This window comes from Phaenicophaeus curvirostris, chromosome 9 (genome assembly GCF_032191515.1).
Source record: "Phaenicophaeus curvirostris isolate KB17595 chromosome 9, BPBGC_Pcur_1.0, whole genome shotgun sequence".
NCBI lineage: Eukaryota > Metazoa > Chordata > Aves > Cuculiformes > Cuculidae > Phaenicophaeus > Phaenicophaeus curvirostris.
This window is the reverse complement of record NC_091400.1, coordinates 5105258-5120005: the sequence shown is the minus strand read 5'-3', so window position 1 is coordinate 5120005 and position 14748 is coordinate 5105258. Positions and strand designations below refer to the sequence as shown.

The window sequence follows — 14748 nt, the reverse complement described above, 5'->3', positions numbered from 1 at the left end:
GATGATACAATTTGGGGCTGCCCAGATGGACATTGGTCAAGGCTTGTCCAGAATTTCCAGGGTGGATCCATTACTGAGCTTTGATTGGAACAACAGGGACCAAAGAGATAAATATATTGCTGGATCTGTATTGGTTTGGACTTAATGCCTTCTGCTGCGATGTTCCCACAAACCTAGAATTAGAGTGGGAGCTGTCAGGATTTGCTAAGCTAGAAATTAGGACTGAAAATGTGGCGGTCAGTGTCTGAAAGTGAAGAATTACACATGACAAAGACCACTCAGGTTGTAGTTTGGAAATGACAGTCATTGTGAAGCTTTAGTTCATGCCTTGAAATACTTGCAGTGTTGTGAAATGCTTAAGTCTATGTTGTTAGATGTATCTTAAGAAGGAGTTTATTTCTTGAGACTGAGTAGTCAGTAGGGCTCCCTCTTGTTTCTGATGCAGGAGAAGTACAGCAAGTAGGGGTAAGCCACTCACTTTGCTCAGAGAAAGAAGGCTGTTCTTGGACAATGTGTTGACAAAGGCCTTTCGGGTTTGAGATAAAAGTACAAGTTGCTGGTAAAGTAAGAATGAAGAGAATATTTTCAATTGTTACTTTTCAAAGTGAAATTCCAACGTGAAGGTAAAAAGAAGATAGTGCCTAATACTGATGCTTGCTAAGAAAAGTTTAGGCAGCCAGGGATGGGGTTAATCTGTAGATACATCATTTGTCATGGCTTGGAGCAAGAATGGTTAAACTGAGAGGCTTAGGTTTCTCTCTCACAATTTTCCAACCCCCTTGGTGTCACAGCAATTAACATGGTCCAGCTTTTTTCTTCTGATTGTACCTTCCTCAAACCATTTCTACGAAACCTTTTTCTTTCTTACACCTTTGTTGAGATATTCTAAACAGATTTAGTAGTGTACAATCTAACTACATTCCCTCTAGTTAGACTTAGCTGGGTGTCTCTCAGATTATGATCTATTCCCAGTTTCCTCATTGGATAGAACAGGTGGCATATAATTCCTTATAAATATAGCACTTTATGTCTCGTTTTTGTTTTCATAGCCTTGAATGTTTTATCAACTTACTTAGCTAATAAGGCTTTATGCTTGGAAATTGTGAAGTGTGATGAAAATAGATATATTAGATCTTCCATGCAATGAATCAAAATCAGGCACTAAGAGTATATTATAGGCATTGGGAAAGAATTTCAGTAAATGCAATAACTGAGCATGCGAGAGAGGTTTGCCTTTGAAAATTACAGTGATTGGAAGCAGAGGAAAAAATAGCAAGATAAGGCTGACATGAAAAAAAAAAAGTACATGGACACTATAGCAAATAAACAAGAATTTCTCTCATAGAAGAGGGAAAAAGATGGGAAACCCTCCAAAGATGTTTCATGATGCTGTTGGCCAGCAGGTGGTGCATAGCGGGAAGGATTTTTTACCTGTCTTTGAGCATCTCCTGTAGGTGACTGAGCTAAATTGATCTTAAGCTTCTGCATGCAAATCTATATTATCTACAGTAATTAGATTATTCTTAACAACTGGACCAGTACCACAATAGTCTCATAGGTTAGGTAGGATTGCTTCAGCACTCTGTGGAAGAGAATCATCGAGTACATTTGTAGAATGTAAGGGATGTTTGTTCAATGATATGGAGAAAGAACTAAGTGAAATATCTGAACTCACCTGCCCAGATAGCAAGGTGGATGGTTCAGGGAAACAGCCTCCCAAGCGAAGTGCTTTTTCATATTTCAAACTTGCCAGAAAAAAACTCAAGTGAATTTAAAACTGGTGAGAAACTGTCTGCTGGCTAGGGATAACAACACAGGTGATTTAATAGACTTTTTTGCTTCTCTAACATCTGGATTCAGGGAGTTAATCTGAGCTAGTGACATTCTGAATCTGCTGATCTGCTGCTGAACCAGGGAAACTGGGAATTCACAAAATGCACGGCTGTACTGATAACATTAGAAAGCAACATACATTGAAACTGGTGGATGTTCACCAAACATGAAACTTCACTGTTTAATTTAAAATAATACAATTATTGGACTGGGAGAGACCTGAGGACTTAAATCATCCCATCATTCATAACAGATGTCTTCTCTATTCTCGTTAAGCTTTGAAAAAAACTATGAAATTATATGCAAATCACTTTGAGATATGACTTATCTGTATTTTGAGTGGCATTTGTTAGTTTTAATTGCTGCCCTGTTCATATATTTCCATGCATGCTTGTGTGCACCACTTTTTAAATAAAAAAAAACACTGGTTTTTCTGACCTGATATCCATAATGAGTCTCAGAATACTATGCTGAACTTTCTTTGACGTATTTACTAGACAATTCCTGGAAGGGAATGAAACATAAACGTCATAAAACCACAGGAAAAGCAAGCAGCACAAGTATTCTCTTAAAATCCGTATCTTCAGAATTTGACATTTTCTGGTATGAAAAACTGTATGACATCTTTCTGGTAATTCTGCATCCAGCTGATGCCAAACAATACAAATTTGTGGGACATGAAAACAAAGCAGTTAGATGACAGGGATTTAATGTTGCTTCTGTATGGATTACTTGTTTTATTCTATTGAGTTCTTCTGTGTGTAATTTGCATGGATATGATTTATTTTCAGTTTTCAAGTAATGTAATAGGGTCCTTTATTTCATTTGAAGGGGTAGAGGACCACTGAAGAACACATCTGATGTAATTAATGCAGCAAAAATGATTTCAGAGTCTGGATCAAGGATGGATGTCCTAGCACGGCTGATTGCCAATCAGGTAGGTTATTTATACTGCAGCGCATTAAACTTTGTCACAGATTAATCCACCCAGAGAACCTCCAACACCTGAGAAGGTCACTTACAAAAGAGCTTGTGATGCTTTTAGATCTACCTGTCTGATTTTCCTTTTCTTCTCAATTTCTGAAACAATGGATAAGTAAATCCTGTCTCAATTGTATATGTGGCTTATCTTCTTCATACGTAACAATATGTTTGTTTATACACACTTACAAACACACATATGAATTTATATCACAAATGTATATTTATGCATATTTATTTATATGTATTTGTACATATAAGTATATTTGTGAATTCCTTTAAGCTGTGAATGTTGTAGTACATACAAGTATCTACATACACGGACATGTATATAGTCACAGCTCCTTTAAGCCATGAGTACAACATTTTAGATGTGTAGTATAGTCTATTCATTACCTACTTGGCTAAATTACTCAAACAACTCGAGTTGTTTCAGGTAAGTCAGTTTAGGTGTGGGAACATAGGATTGTTGCACTAGCACAGAGTTCTGTTGAGCAGGCTAACTATTGTGGACAGGTGCTAGGTCTCAGCACCGTGCTTAGTAAGGTTACTGACATTTCTTCTCCGCCTTTGAAATTATTTGTTTTCCAACCTAATCTCTATGTATGTACACATAGAATCTGTGCTTTTGCTGCACCCAGGTGATCTTTCCCATCTCTCCCCCACAACACTGGCCATTTCTTTGGGGCACTGATGTCAAATATTTTTCCATATAAATACCTTCCTGGATAATCAGAGTTTTGGCCTGTGCATACCTGCTGTCTTGAGGTGGGTTTTTTTAGCATTTAAAAGCAATAGATATTGCCATCAAAAGCAATGGATTAAAACTATAAGGACTAATTTATATCCATCGAATTTTTAAAGCATCAGATAGCTCAAAAACCCAAACCAAGATCTATGTAAATCAATAAACATGCTCTTTTTCCTGACTGAGACAACTGCATAGTAGCTTAGTAAATGAGTACACTAAGCCACTCATCACTTGCAGCCTCTTCACTATGTTTGGTTGTTTTAGGGCCAGATAATGCCAATAGAACAGTGTAGTGAAATGTCAGTGTGCAAGTACCAAATATAAAGCATTTACATTCCTGGTCCGTCTAATTGCCTTTTAGGCACCGAGTAGCATGGTAGAGTTGCTGTCTTCCACACCCTTAGATACTGTCTCTCTTATTTTATATGCAACACTCGCTTTTCTATTATCTGTGAAGCAGCAACAATCTGTTAGTGTTTTCTGTTATATGTCTGTCTGAATTCCAGATAACAAGACAAAAGAATTTCTATTCTTGGTCTATACGATTGTGATCTGATTTGTGGAAAAACTAGGTGAAATGCCTTGAGTTCCGATTTCTCGTTTTTTCAGCACCTCGTTTTTTCAAGAGCATTGGAGCTGGCTTCTTTCAGGATTTTAATTACAAATGAAAACTCAATCCTGTAACTAGTCCCTGATTTGTTGGAGAAAATGATGTGAAAACAAAGCCAAAGATGAGTAAGGGGTCATAATCTCTTGCTTAGAATAGGGAATCCAGTCTCACTGAAATATTTCTTTCTTAAAATCCTCCTTTTTCTATATTATTATAATGACTCCAGACGAGAAACATAAACAAATTAGTGTAAGGAAAAAGTAACTATGACTCACTAGTGCTAATAATTTGTGTGTACCCTCATAGCTGCTGGAAAATGTGACAGCATTAATGTTATTGTGAACTTTTTACTAGATTCACTCAAATTATTTCCATTTGTCCTAGCTCAGAGCTTGCACACAACTGATACCCTTGAAGAACATGACCCCTGGTATTAATTCCCTGTGGCATCTTGTATGCATCTAAAATTCACTAGTCAGTTATAGGTGTATTTTAGACTTAATTTCACTAATTTAGTAATTTAGATGGTCTTTAGAAGCAAACCAGCATATACAGTGGTGTGTTTTTTAAAAAGGATGCACCAAAACAGCTCTTCCAGTATCTCTAGTGGATGCAACAACAATCATTGCTAGACTAATGTGGAACTTGGTAAGAAATGAGAATCTCATCTTTAATCCTCATATTAGAAAGATGCTTAACATGATCCTCTCATTCCTCAGATGGCTAGAAATCTTTTAGCTTCTATAACCTTTAGTCCTCATGTCAAGTCATCCTTTAACTTTTAGGGCTCTTTTCCCATTGTGTTTTGTTGGTTTTATTTTGGTTTTTTGTATCTCCAAAGTATTTGTAAAGGCCAATAAATTCTCTTCTCAGATGTTATTTTGCCAAATTTCCTGTGCCTTGCTCACTTGGGGTCCTAAAATAAAAGCCACTTTACATTCCTCTAGGCTACTAAATAGCTGTTCTCTGAAGTTGGTCCAAAATGAAGAATTTGGTGCCCAGATTGTAACATGAATTCTACTGATGTTTTATTAGTGCCTTTCTCAGCAGCATTAATACTTTTTAGTAGAATATTCACCTGTTGCCTTTCATGAACATCCAAATTATGTGGAAATTTTACTCCATGTAAAAACGTGTTCGTATTATTTGCTTTAAAACGAAATAGATAGCTCTATATTGTACCAATTTTCAATTAACTGTTATAGGTCCTTGCATTCTTCCTGTATGTGCCTTTCTTGACATGTTTTCACCACTTGCTATTGCACTTCGGCTTTGATATCACTTCTGATACTGTTATTTACTTAGCCCACATCATTTTACTGTTCATAGTTGTCCTATGACGAAACTATTACTCTGCCTTGGCAGTAACAGGGCTGCAGTAATATACGATAACATTTTCAGTATTCAAAGCTGCATGCAAGGAAGAAAAGCAAAAACCTTGCTGTATTTCCTCCATCAAGTTTCACACCTGAGTAAGAACCCAAAATAAGCAATCACTGCATAATGAAGAATCATGGTAGTATTGCTTTGACCTTTTCCTGTTCATAAAACATTTTCAAATGAATTATTTTTGTTCACGCTCCATGTAATTTCAGAGATTCAAAATTGAGAAGTGTGGAATTACATTGTTCGTATAATTTTTCTGCTAGGAGGACGCACCCCGCCCTTGGCCCTGAAACTGTATTTTCTGTATTTTATAATTCATCAGTCACAACAGCACATCTCTAATACATTGTTATAATACATTTTTATAAATCCCTTCCTGTGTCTGAAGGAAAGGGACAGTGTTTTGGCAGAATTAGCAGAATTCAGTTACATTTCAGTCTATTTGCACAGAACTGTAAGGTGACTCAGAGTTAACAACTGTGAGAATAATCACAATACAGCATCAACATAAACCTAGGCAAATTACTCACAGGTACATTTATTATAAAATTTAGTTTAAAATAAGATTGTTCCAAATTCATTGTTAAATTTGTGACCTGAAAGTCCTAAGGCACTTAGTATATCCAGAGTTTAATGGAATGTGTTGTTGATTAAGATCTTTATTAAAAGCCTCCTCAGTATTCCAATTTTTTTTCACTAGGAAGTGCTGGTCTTTTATGATTCCATTAAGAAAGATGCTCAGATTCTATGAGGTGTGATTTAAAATGCTGTTTGTCAGAGGTAACTCTGTAAGGAAAGAGTAGTGTAGGTAATCTTACATCCTTTTCAATGGTAGGAACCCTTGGTGCTGGAGCATCCAACTGGCCTCCGATCTGCACACATTAAGCTGGATAAGTTCTGTCCATAGAAGAGATTCTCCCATTTTGGTCATTTGAACTATTACAGGTTTTTTTCTATAAAAAAAATATATCCACTGTCAAATAGGATGTTCACATGAAAACTTTGTGAGTCACTAACTCCTCCATGTACATTTCTTTCTTGATCAGGATCAGAATCTTGATCAGGATCAAAAAGAAAAAATTCTTCACAGAAAGGGTCATTGGGCACTGGCAGAGGCTGCCCAGGGAGGTGGTTGAGTCCCCTTCCCTGGAGGTGTTTAAGGCGCGGGTGGACGAGGTGCTAAGGGGCATGGTTTAGTGTTTGATAGGAATGGTTGGACTCGATGATCCAGTGGGTCTCTTCCAACCTGGTTATTCTATGATTCTATGAATACATCAATGCAATAAAATGTTAACTACTTTTAAATTCTGGAAGTATAGGCATCAATATGAAACATCTTTTTCTACAGAACCAGATAGACTCCTGAGTTCAAAGATGATTTCATGTGCTTTAAGAAGGTTTTCCTGAAAGAAAAATTAAAAAGGTGTCCTTTAGAATGATTACCTGATAAATATAATCCAACCAGGGATGCCAAAAAGGTCATCTGAGTACAGGATTATTTTACCTAAAAGCCTACAATTAACTAGTTACAATAAATTATACATTTATTTTTATAGTCACAAGTATGTGCATGATTATACCCAGTACTAACACCATGAACACAGATTCATATTTTAAAGAAAAGCTACTGACTTCATTAGAAAAGAAATTAAATCAAAGTAAAGCAAGAACAGTATTTTTCACAGTCAGAATTTCCTGCAGGATTTTTTGTCTTGATCTTTTGTGCCACTGCTGTGCCAGTGGCCTTTCAACTTGAGTTGTGAATGTTGATTTCATTCAACTTGGATTTTGAATGTTGGTTTCACTGGGGTTTTCAATCGCTGCCTAATTTATCAAATCACTTTGTGGTTTCTCTGGATATTATTTTTGTTTTGTAAAACACCACTGCATTATTGGGATGCAAGTCAGTTCTGATCCTGTTCTTGCAGAAAACTCTTGTTAACACCCAACTACCTTCAGTATGTATGAGAAAGAACTTCTCATAATATCTAGCTAAGAATTTGAGATATTAAACTGGTAACCATCAATTACCCGTGGTATGCTTAATTCAGAATTTATTAATTGTCCTTCTGTTGCAGCCTTGTGTTTGGTTTCACTAGTAAGCAAGTGTTGCTTATGCCAGATGCTTCTGAGCAATATGTAGAGGATTCCTTATGGAATATGCTCTCAATGGAGTACATATCTTTCTAACATGTGTTTTTATTTGATTTGAATATGCTATAAGCTATGAGGCTTTTATATTTTTGTTAGTACTTTATCCTTCTTAAAGCAGTGTAGAATGTTACCTTTACCACTGTAAATACCTCTTCTTTGTATTGTGATTATTCTTGCCTTGGTCATATCATCTTGTAATCTTTTATGCATAAAGTACATAAAAATGAGCGTAACTGGTCAGACTGTAGGTTCATTTAGGCCAATATCCTGTTGCTGACAATATTTAATATAGTTAATAGTGAATATATCCAGGACTTGGGGAGATAATGACATATGTTTCATGATAGTTTCACAATTTGGTCTCCCAGTCTCCAGCAGCCATTCAAGAATTTACTTAATCAAAAATATTTTTTTATACACTTAAGACATTATATAGTCATTAATATTTTTTTGTTATTTTGTCTGAGAATTTTTTTAACCCACATAAGCTTTTACTGTAAACATCCTGCAACAAAGATTTCTGCAACTTAACAACATAGTGTTAAGAACCATTTCCTTTTGTTTTGGACTCATGCTAGTTACTTTTAATGAACTTTTGATCTTGTATTGGAGGAAAGAATACCTGTACTCATGAAAATCTTTATTGTTCTTTGCCTGTTTTCTTACGTGCTTTGCAGTGTGCAAGGGGAGGGAAAGATGCACCGTGCCTACCCGGGGTAGTAAAGCTGTGGGTATACCACAGAGCTGCACAGTTGCATAATCACGTTTGAGAAGTCTTTTCCTTTGCCCTTTCTGAATGCTACTGAGCACTCAACCTGTGTTTTCAAAAATCTATTTTAACCTCCGTGTCTTGTTCTTCAGTGGCAATTTCCTAGTCTTTGATGCATGTCATCTTTAGCATTTCTAAGATGTTATGCTTTTCTTCTCTAATGGTATGTGAGGAAGATAGTCATTGTGACTGGCCTGCTAATTGTATTATATTAAAGAATGCTATATACTAAGATTAAAATATTGAGTTGTTGTCTCTAAATGTATATAATTAGCATTGCTATCCATTATATTGACACCCTGTCTGTGAATCTTGTGACTTTTTCCAATGGGGGATAACTATGATCACAGAGGAAAAGAAAAAATTGAGGAGAAAACATCTAGTTTCAGGAAATACACTCTGACTTGATAGAATGATTTCTGATACTTAAAGGGATTACAGTTGCATTTGACTGTAAGGACATATTTTTATTAATCAAAATTAAATAAACAATGAGTATTCCAGTTTTCTAAACAGTCAGCGAAATAATGTTAAAAACTGATTTGCACAGTTCATAAAGCAGTGTTGAGTAAGGAAGAAATATATTTTGGTATAGTTCATGTAAGATGTGTAATATGCTAATACTTTGAAAACGTCACATGTGAGAAAGAGAGGATGTCAAGAAACCCTTCTAAAAATTATGTCATAGTGCAGAAATCATTTTAGTAATAGATCGAGCAGAACATGAGATATAGACTGACATGTAATTAACATTAATTAATTTTAACTTCTTCACTTCCTTTATTATTCCTTGCTACCTTTTCCAAAGTCTAAAACATGAACTTGTTTTCTTAACCAATCATTTCTATTCTGTTGCATAGACATGAGGAAAAGAATCATTGCACCCCCATTTTAAACAAGTACCAAGTTTCTTCAGCAAACTTAGCAGTTTCAGGAAATATTTCATTAATTAAGTAGAACTGGTGTTTCTTCTGACCTCTAGCGGGTTTTCAATTTCAATCACATTGACCGCAAATCCATAAGACCAAAGGTTTATTAACTGTACAAAAACATAGATTGTTTTAGTCACTGCAGTTGGTGGGAACATAGCTTTTCTTCATATAGAAAGCTGAATACAAATTTCATATCAAAAGAAAGTGACCATATTTATAGTGTAAGTACAGCACACAGGCTAAATACATGTCTCTGGAAAACTGTAGGGATCTATTTCTTATTCATTGTGCTCACTTTTTAGAGCTATGGTAGCTCGATAGGGACTCACCATTCACCTTAAGATCCCTTTATTCTGCCAGAGCAGTGAAAAACAGCCTTAGACTAAACACGTACCATGCCTTAGGTGTCTAGCCTGGTACTCACAGAGCAATATTTCCTCTCCAAGTACACCAAGTATTTTGGGAGCTCACAGAAGTAAGGGTAGAAAGATGCTATTTTTATTAAAATACTGTGTTTTTACAAGCATTGAAATGGGAATGTTTTCTATAAGACATCCTTATTTTTCTGTTCTCTCTGATACAGAAGTTCTGTGGAGCAAGTTGAATAAACTCTGGATGGAGCACAAAACCCATAGATTGTATTATAAGATAAAGTATAATTTCATATAAATGTTAACATTGCTCTGCATTTGTGTTTACATTTGCCCACATAATAATAACAACTTTTAATGTAGGTATCTTCTTGAAAATTAAATCGTAACCTCTTAGGAACTGAAAGGAGATTAATTATTCTATACATTAAAGAATTTGTTCAGAAATATTGCTAAAGCAAGCCCAGCATTGTTAAGTAAAAACTGAAAATTGAGAAGCTTAGAATTATTCTGAGCTTCTCAATTTACTTTTTAAAAAGCTTTACAAGATGAATGAAACAAGCAAGCTGATACAGCTGCAGTGACAAGAAAGGCTACACTCACATACAATTCAAATACTCCTCAGTGAAGTATTAAGCTGATGTCCGAGACAAGTTGCTGAAATGCTTTCTTAATTATTCTTTTCTTAATCAGTGTCCAGACCAATCATGCAAACAAGATTTGTTGGCTTACCTAGAACAGATCAAGCTGTACTCCCATCAACTCAAAATCTGCAGTCAAGTTAAAGCAGAAATCCAGAACCTTGGTGGAGAGCTCATCATGTCTGCCGTAAGTAGAAGAATGGTATAAATTACTCTTGTTAATCAAAATACATTATAAATTGGAGTTGTGCTTTCCTGTGCTTGTGAGATGTTCCAATGTAGTCCTGAATCTGGTTTTATTCTCCACTGTTTTTCATTCTCACTTAACACAGAGAATCTAAGAAAAGGAGGCATAAAACTGGTGGCTTAGAAAGAATAGCAATCACCACTTGCATTTTTTTTTCCTCTCTTAAAATCTCAAAACATACTATTCTTCACTGTTATTCTGGAGTAATTTGGTTTTAAGAACTGTAACTAATTTTAAGATAGCAGTTCATTTATTTACATACAAGCAGCATGCACATATGTGTGTTTATGTATAAAAAAGAAATACTTACAGATGTACTGTGAGTTCAGAAGGAAAAGGTGAAGGACATTCTACATCCCTACAGAAATAAGGAAAATTAAGAGCAAGGTGTCTTTATTCTTGAGTAGATTTCTTCATTTTCCATTCATTTTAAGAATCATTAGCCATGGAAAAGATACTGTTTGTGATTTTGTGGAATTTTTATGCACTTGTCCTTAGCACAAACCAGATCACAGGCATTCATATAATGCCTTCACCTTCACATATTCTTTTATTATGTGTTATTGCCTGTAGCACATGGGATTATGATTTCAAGAAATAAAATCTGCTAAATGGTACCGAAGCCAGGTAGCAAAAGCTTAACAACCCACTTCTTACCATTTAAATATTTTCTTCTTTATAGTAAATTCACATTCACACAGTCTGGAATATATCAGTAAAACTATTAGTACATTTTGTATGGTTTATAAACTAATCAGATACGAACCTTCTACTGCTGATGTGAGATTTGAAACATGTTTTTTTTGTAGGATATTTTTGTTGGCGATTCAAATGATAATTCAGAGACCATATTTAAAAATCTGGAGCCAACAGATAAGTAATTTTGAATAGAATGTGTATTTACTGAAGCAAATCCTTGGTTTTGCTTGGGTTGTAAATTAGTCAGGTTCATCTTCATTATCCATTTCTGCTTTCTTTTTAGAAGCAGTTCCATGAGCAGTGTGGATTAATTAAACTGGATTTCATTGTTTCATGACCTTTGTGCATGTGTCCGCTGCTGTCAATGTTCTTAACTTCCCAGTGCTGTAATCTACTTCCAATTGTCCCACACAGCAGAAATCCATGTAACCCTCTCTGCTTTGAGGCTTTGTTTCACTGCTTCATTCTTCCACTCACCTGCACATAAACTGTTCACATCTTTGAATACTAGTGCTTTTTACCCAAACTTCTGTGCTTCTAACATGCTCACGCAGATCACGATTGATTGATTGGTTGGTTGGTAGGTAGGTAGGTAGGTAGGTAGGTAGGTAGGTAGGTAGATAGATAGATAGATAGATAGTAGGTAGGTAGGTAGGTAGAGCGAGGCTTCAATCTGCCATAAACCTCCCCCAAAGTCCACTACAGCTGTGCAACAAGCAGTGGTGCAGATACTGACTGCAATATATACGTGTGGCAGTTCCTGCTAGCAGGCTGCTGGCCACCCACTTTGGAGCCAAGAAATATTGGCTACTCCTGTCTTCTCTGTGACTTCTCATTTGGGACTCTTTTTTTCTTTTTTTTTCTCTCTCTACAGTCTCCAATTCTGTGATCTACTAGAGATTTATTATTTGTCTTGGCGTTCTTGTGTTTCTGTGAAATCTGGAAATCTGAGATTAGCTATCTTGTGAATTAGAAAGTACTGGAGGACTGACAAATGAACAAATGCACAACACAGATAAACCTTATTTGCTTGCAAAACTAGTTAAAAGATAGAGTTTCATGCACATCACAGTGTTTATTTGATTTGAATTTTCCACTACTTTGGCAAATTTGGATTCACATAGATCCTTGACCTACATAAATCTGCATACCACCTGATAAATACAATCTGTAATTTTCCTGGTCCTGTTTCCATTACTGAGCGCAAGTGATTGGTGAAGTCACTGCAAGAAATTTTGGAAGTGTAGTTTGGTTCTTGTTCTTTTTTCCTCCTGCTGTAATGTTACTTACATTGTTTACTTTACCATTTTATTGTGTCACTGATATGTCCATAACCCTGGTGCAAAATTTTTAATCCTGAAAATGAAGCCCCAAGGTTAACTGCATTCATAATCCTAGAGGGTTTACTATAGATCTTAATCCTGTTTCAAGGAAGGAAGATGAGGACATATGTTGTGTGCCTACAGAAGTCCAGTTCAAGAAAGCAATTACTTGTTCAGATAAGTGCTTAACTCAGTCCGAGTTCAATAAACACGCTTGAACAGGTGCTTAGCTTAAAGACAGTGGAAATTAAGGACATCCTTGGAGTCCTGAAGAGTTCTCGAAGTGTTTTGTGGAGTCAAGGTGAGATGCTGTATATTCTGGTTGTTATTCTGTTAAAACAGTCTTGGAAAATGCTCCAACAGTGACTGCATTTTTTTTTAAACAATATATGAGTGATAAGGTTAGGCCCATAAAAGAGAGAGAAGCTGCCAGCTAGTGCTCCCAGAGATCTGCACTTTTAACCAGACCCTTTTAAAGTCAGTGGTGACATACCTTGTTGGTATCCATGGTTATACAAAAAAAAAACAACAAAAAAAAAGCCAACCAAAAAAAAAACCCCCCAAACCACCACAAACAAATTTTAAAAAAGCCTCACTGGTCTAAATGTCTATTATTGTATTATTGTGAAGGGGAGGACATTCATGATTGGCTGTGCTCAAATGTGCCTTCTCAGCTGAAATTGTGGATATGCGAAAATCCAACAAAACTATACTGTGATGGCATTCCTATGAGGCTTATCCTAATCTATCAACAAATTGAATTGCTTCAATTTTAGGAGAATATGGGAATTCAAAATATGTTGGATGCATAAAATGATAAGCAGAGTAGGAGAGAAATTCACTACTGATACAAAATAACTGGTTATTCTGCCTTTGAAAGTCCATGTGGGGGCTTTAGATTTTGGTGTCCCATGAGAACAAAGAGCATTATGCGTATGTAAAAGTATGTTATAATCCACAAACTCAGCTCATAGTCATTCATTCTCTGTGTTACATTATCTTTGTTAGTTGTTTTTCATCTGTGTCCCCTGCACCCTTGTCCTTTTCTTCCCTGTAACACTCTTCTGACAGCCTCCCCTGGCATGTTTCTTAGTTAAGATTAATAACTCTGCCATATCATTAGTGTCGGTTAAAGATGCCAATTAGCCTAGGGCTGTTGCAGTGCTTCAGAGAGTGTCCAGCTGATAGTCCTTGTAACTGCTATCCTCAGTGGTTTCTTGACTTCAGCCCATCTTGTAGTCTTCTACTACAGTTATGTGGACATCTGCCTTTCTCACTGCCCTTCCCTGAGCTTTAGCACCTTCATTCTAGATAGCAGCACAGTAATGTCCAGAGAGAGCCCTAGGTACATTGGTTATAAAAGGGCCAGGTACAGAAAAAGAGAGGAAAAGATGTGAAGATGTGTAGTTTATTAGCATCGAATTCTTCATTCGTGGTAGTTTTGGGTTTTTTTCATTCATTAAAAGTTCCTTGATGACTTTTAAGTCTTTCATGCTCCCATTAAATACTTAGATTTTTAAATAATGCAACTACCATTGCAAACTTGTGTCATAAATGGTGAGGATTCAGTAAGTCTTCACCAGGTGTGTTCAAACAGTAAATGGACAAATCCTTCTATTAATTAGAATTAGTATGTGCCTCTTCAGGCACACAACAATGGGGTAGTATTTGCAGTACTCAGATCGATGATAATTGCTTTTATTTATGTAGATAATCTGATAATTCATGTATAAGTATTGCACAATGTTAGGCTTGCATGTTGACAGCTTGCTTTTTTTCCCAGAATTGGCTTGAAATGAAAAGAATTATATCACAGGACAGAAAATTAAAATATCTTATGTATGAGCATTGTGCTCTCTGACTTAGAATCATAGAATTATAGAAAGATTTGGGTTGGAAGGAATCTTAAGGATCATTCAGTTTCAGCTCCCCTGCCATGACCAGCTTCTGCCAGGCAATTCTGTTTTGTGCTATATATAGTCATTATCTTCTTGTATTTCATTTTATATTGTTTTTGGCAAGGGAGACAGAGCTTTTTAGCCTTAAAAAGGA

The 14748-nt window shown here is 36.0% G+C and overlaps 1 protein-coding gene across 4 annotated transcripts in view; it reads left to right on the top strand.

Annotated features, from left to right (window-relative positions):
- Positions 1 to 14748, top strand: part of CTNNA3 (catenin alpha 3) — a 418271-nt gene that overhangs the window by 392494 nt on the left and 11029 nt on the right. For all 4 annotated transcript variants that reach the window (XM_069864007.1, XM_069864010.1, XM_069864008.1 and 1 more), the window contains 2 exons: positions 2665 to 2770; positions 10481 to 10615. In XM_069864007.1, coding sequence (XP_069720108.1) covers positions 2665 to 2770; positions 10481 to 10615 — 241 coding nt within the window. The remainder of the gene's footprint in view (positions 1 to 2664; positions 2771 to 10480; positions 10616 to 14748) is intronic.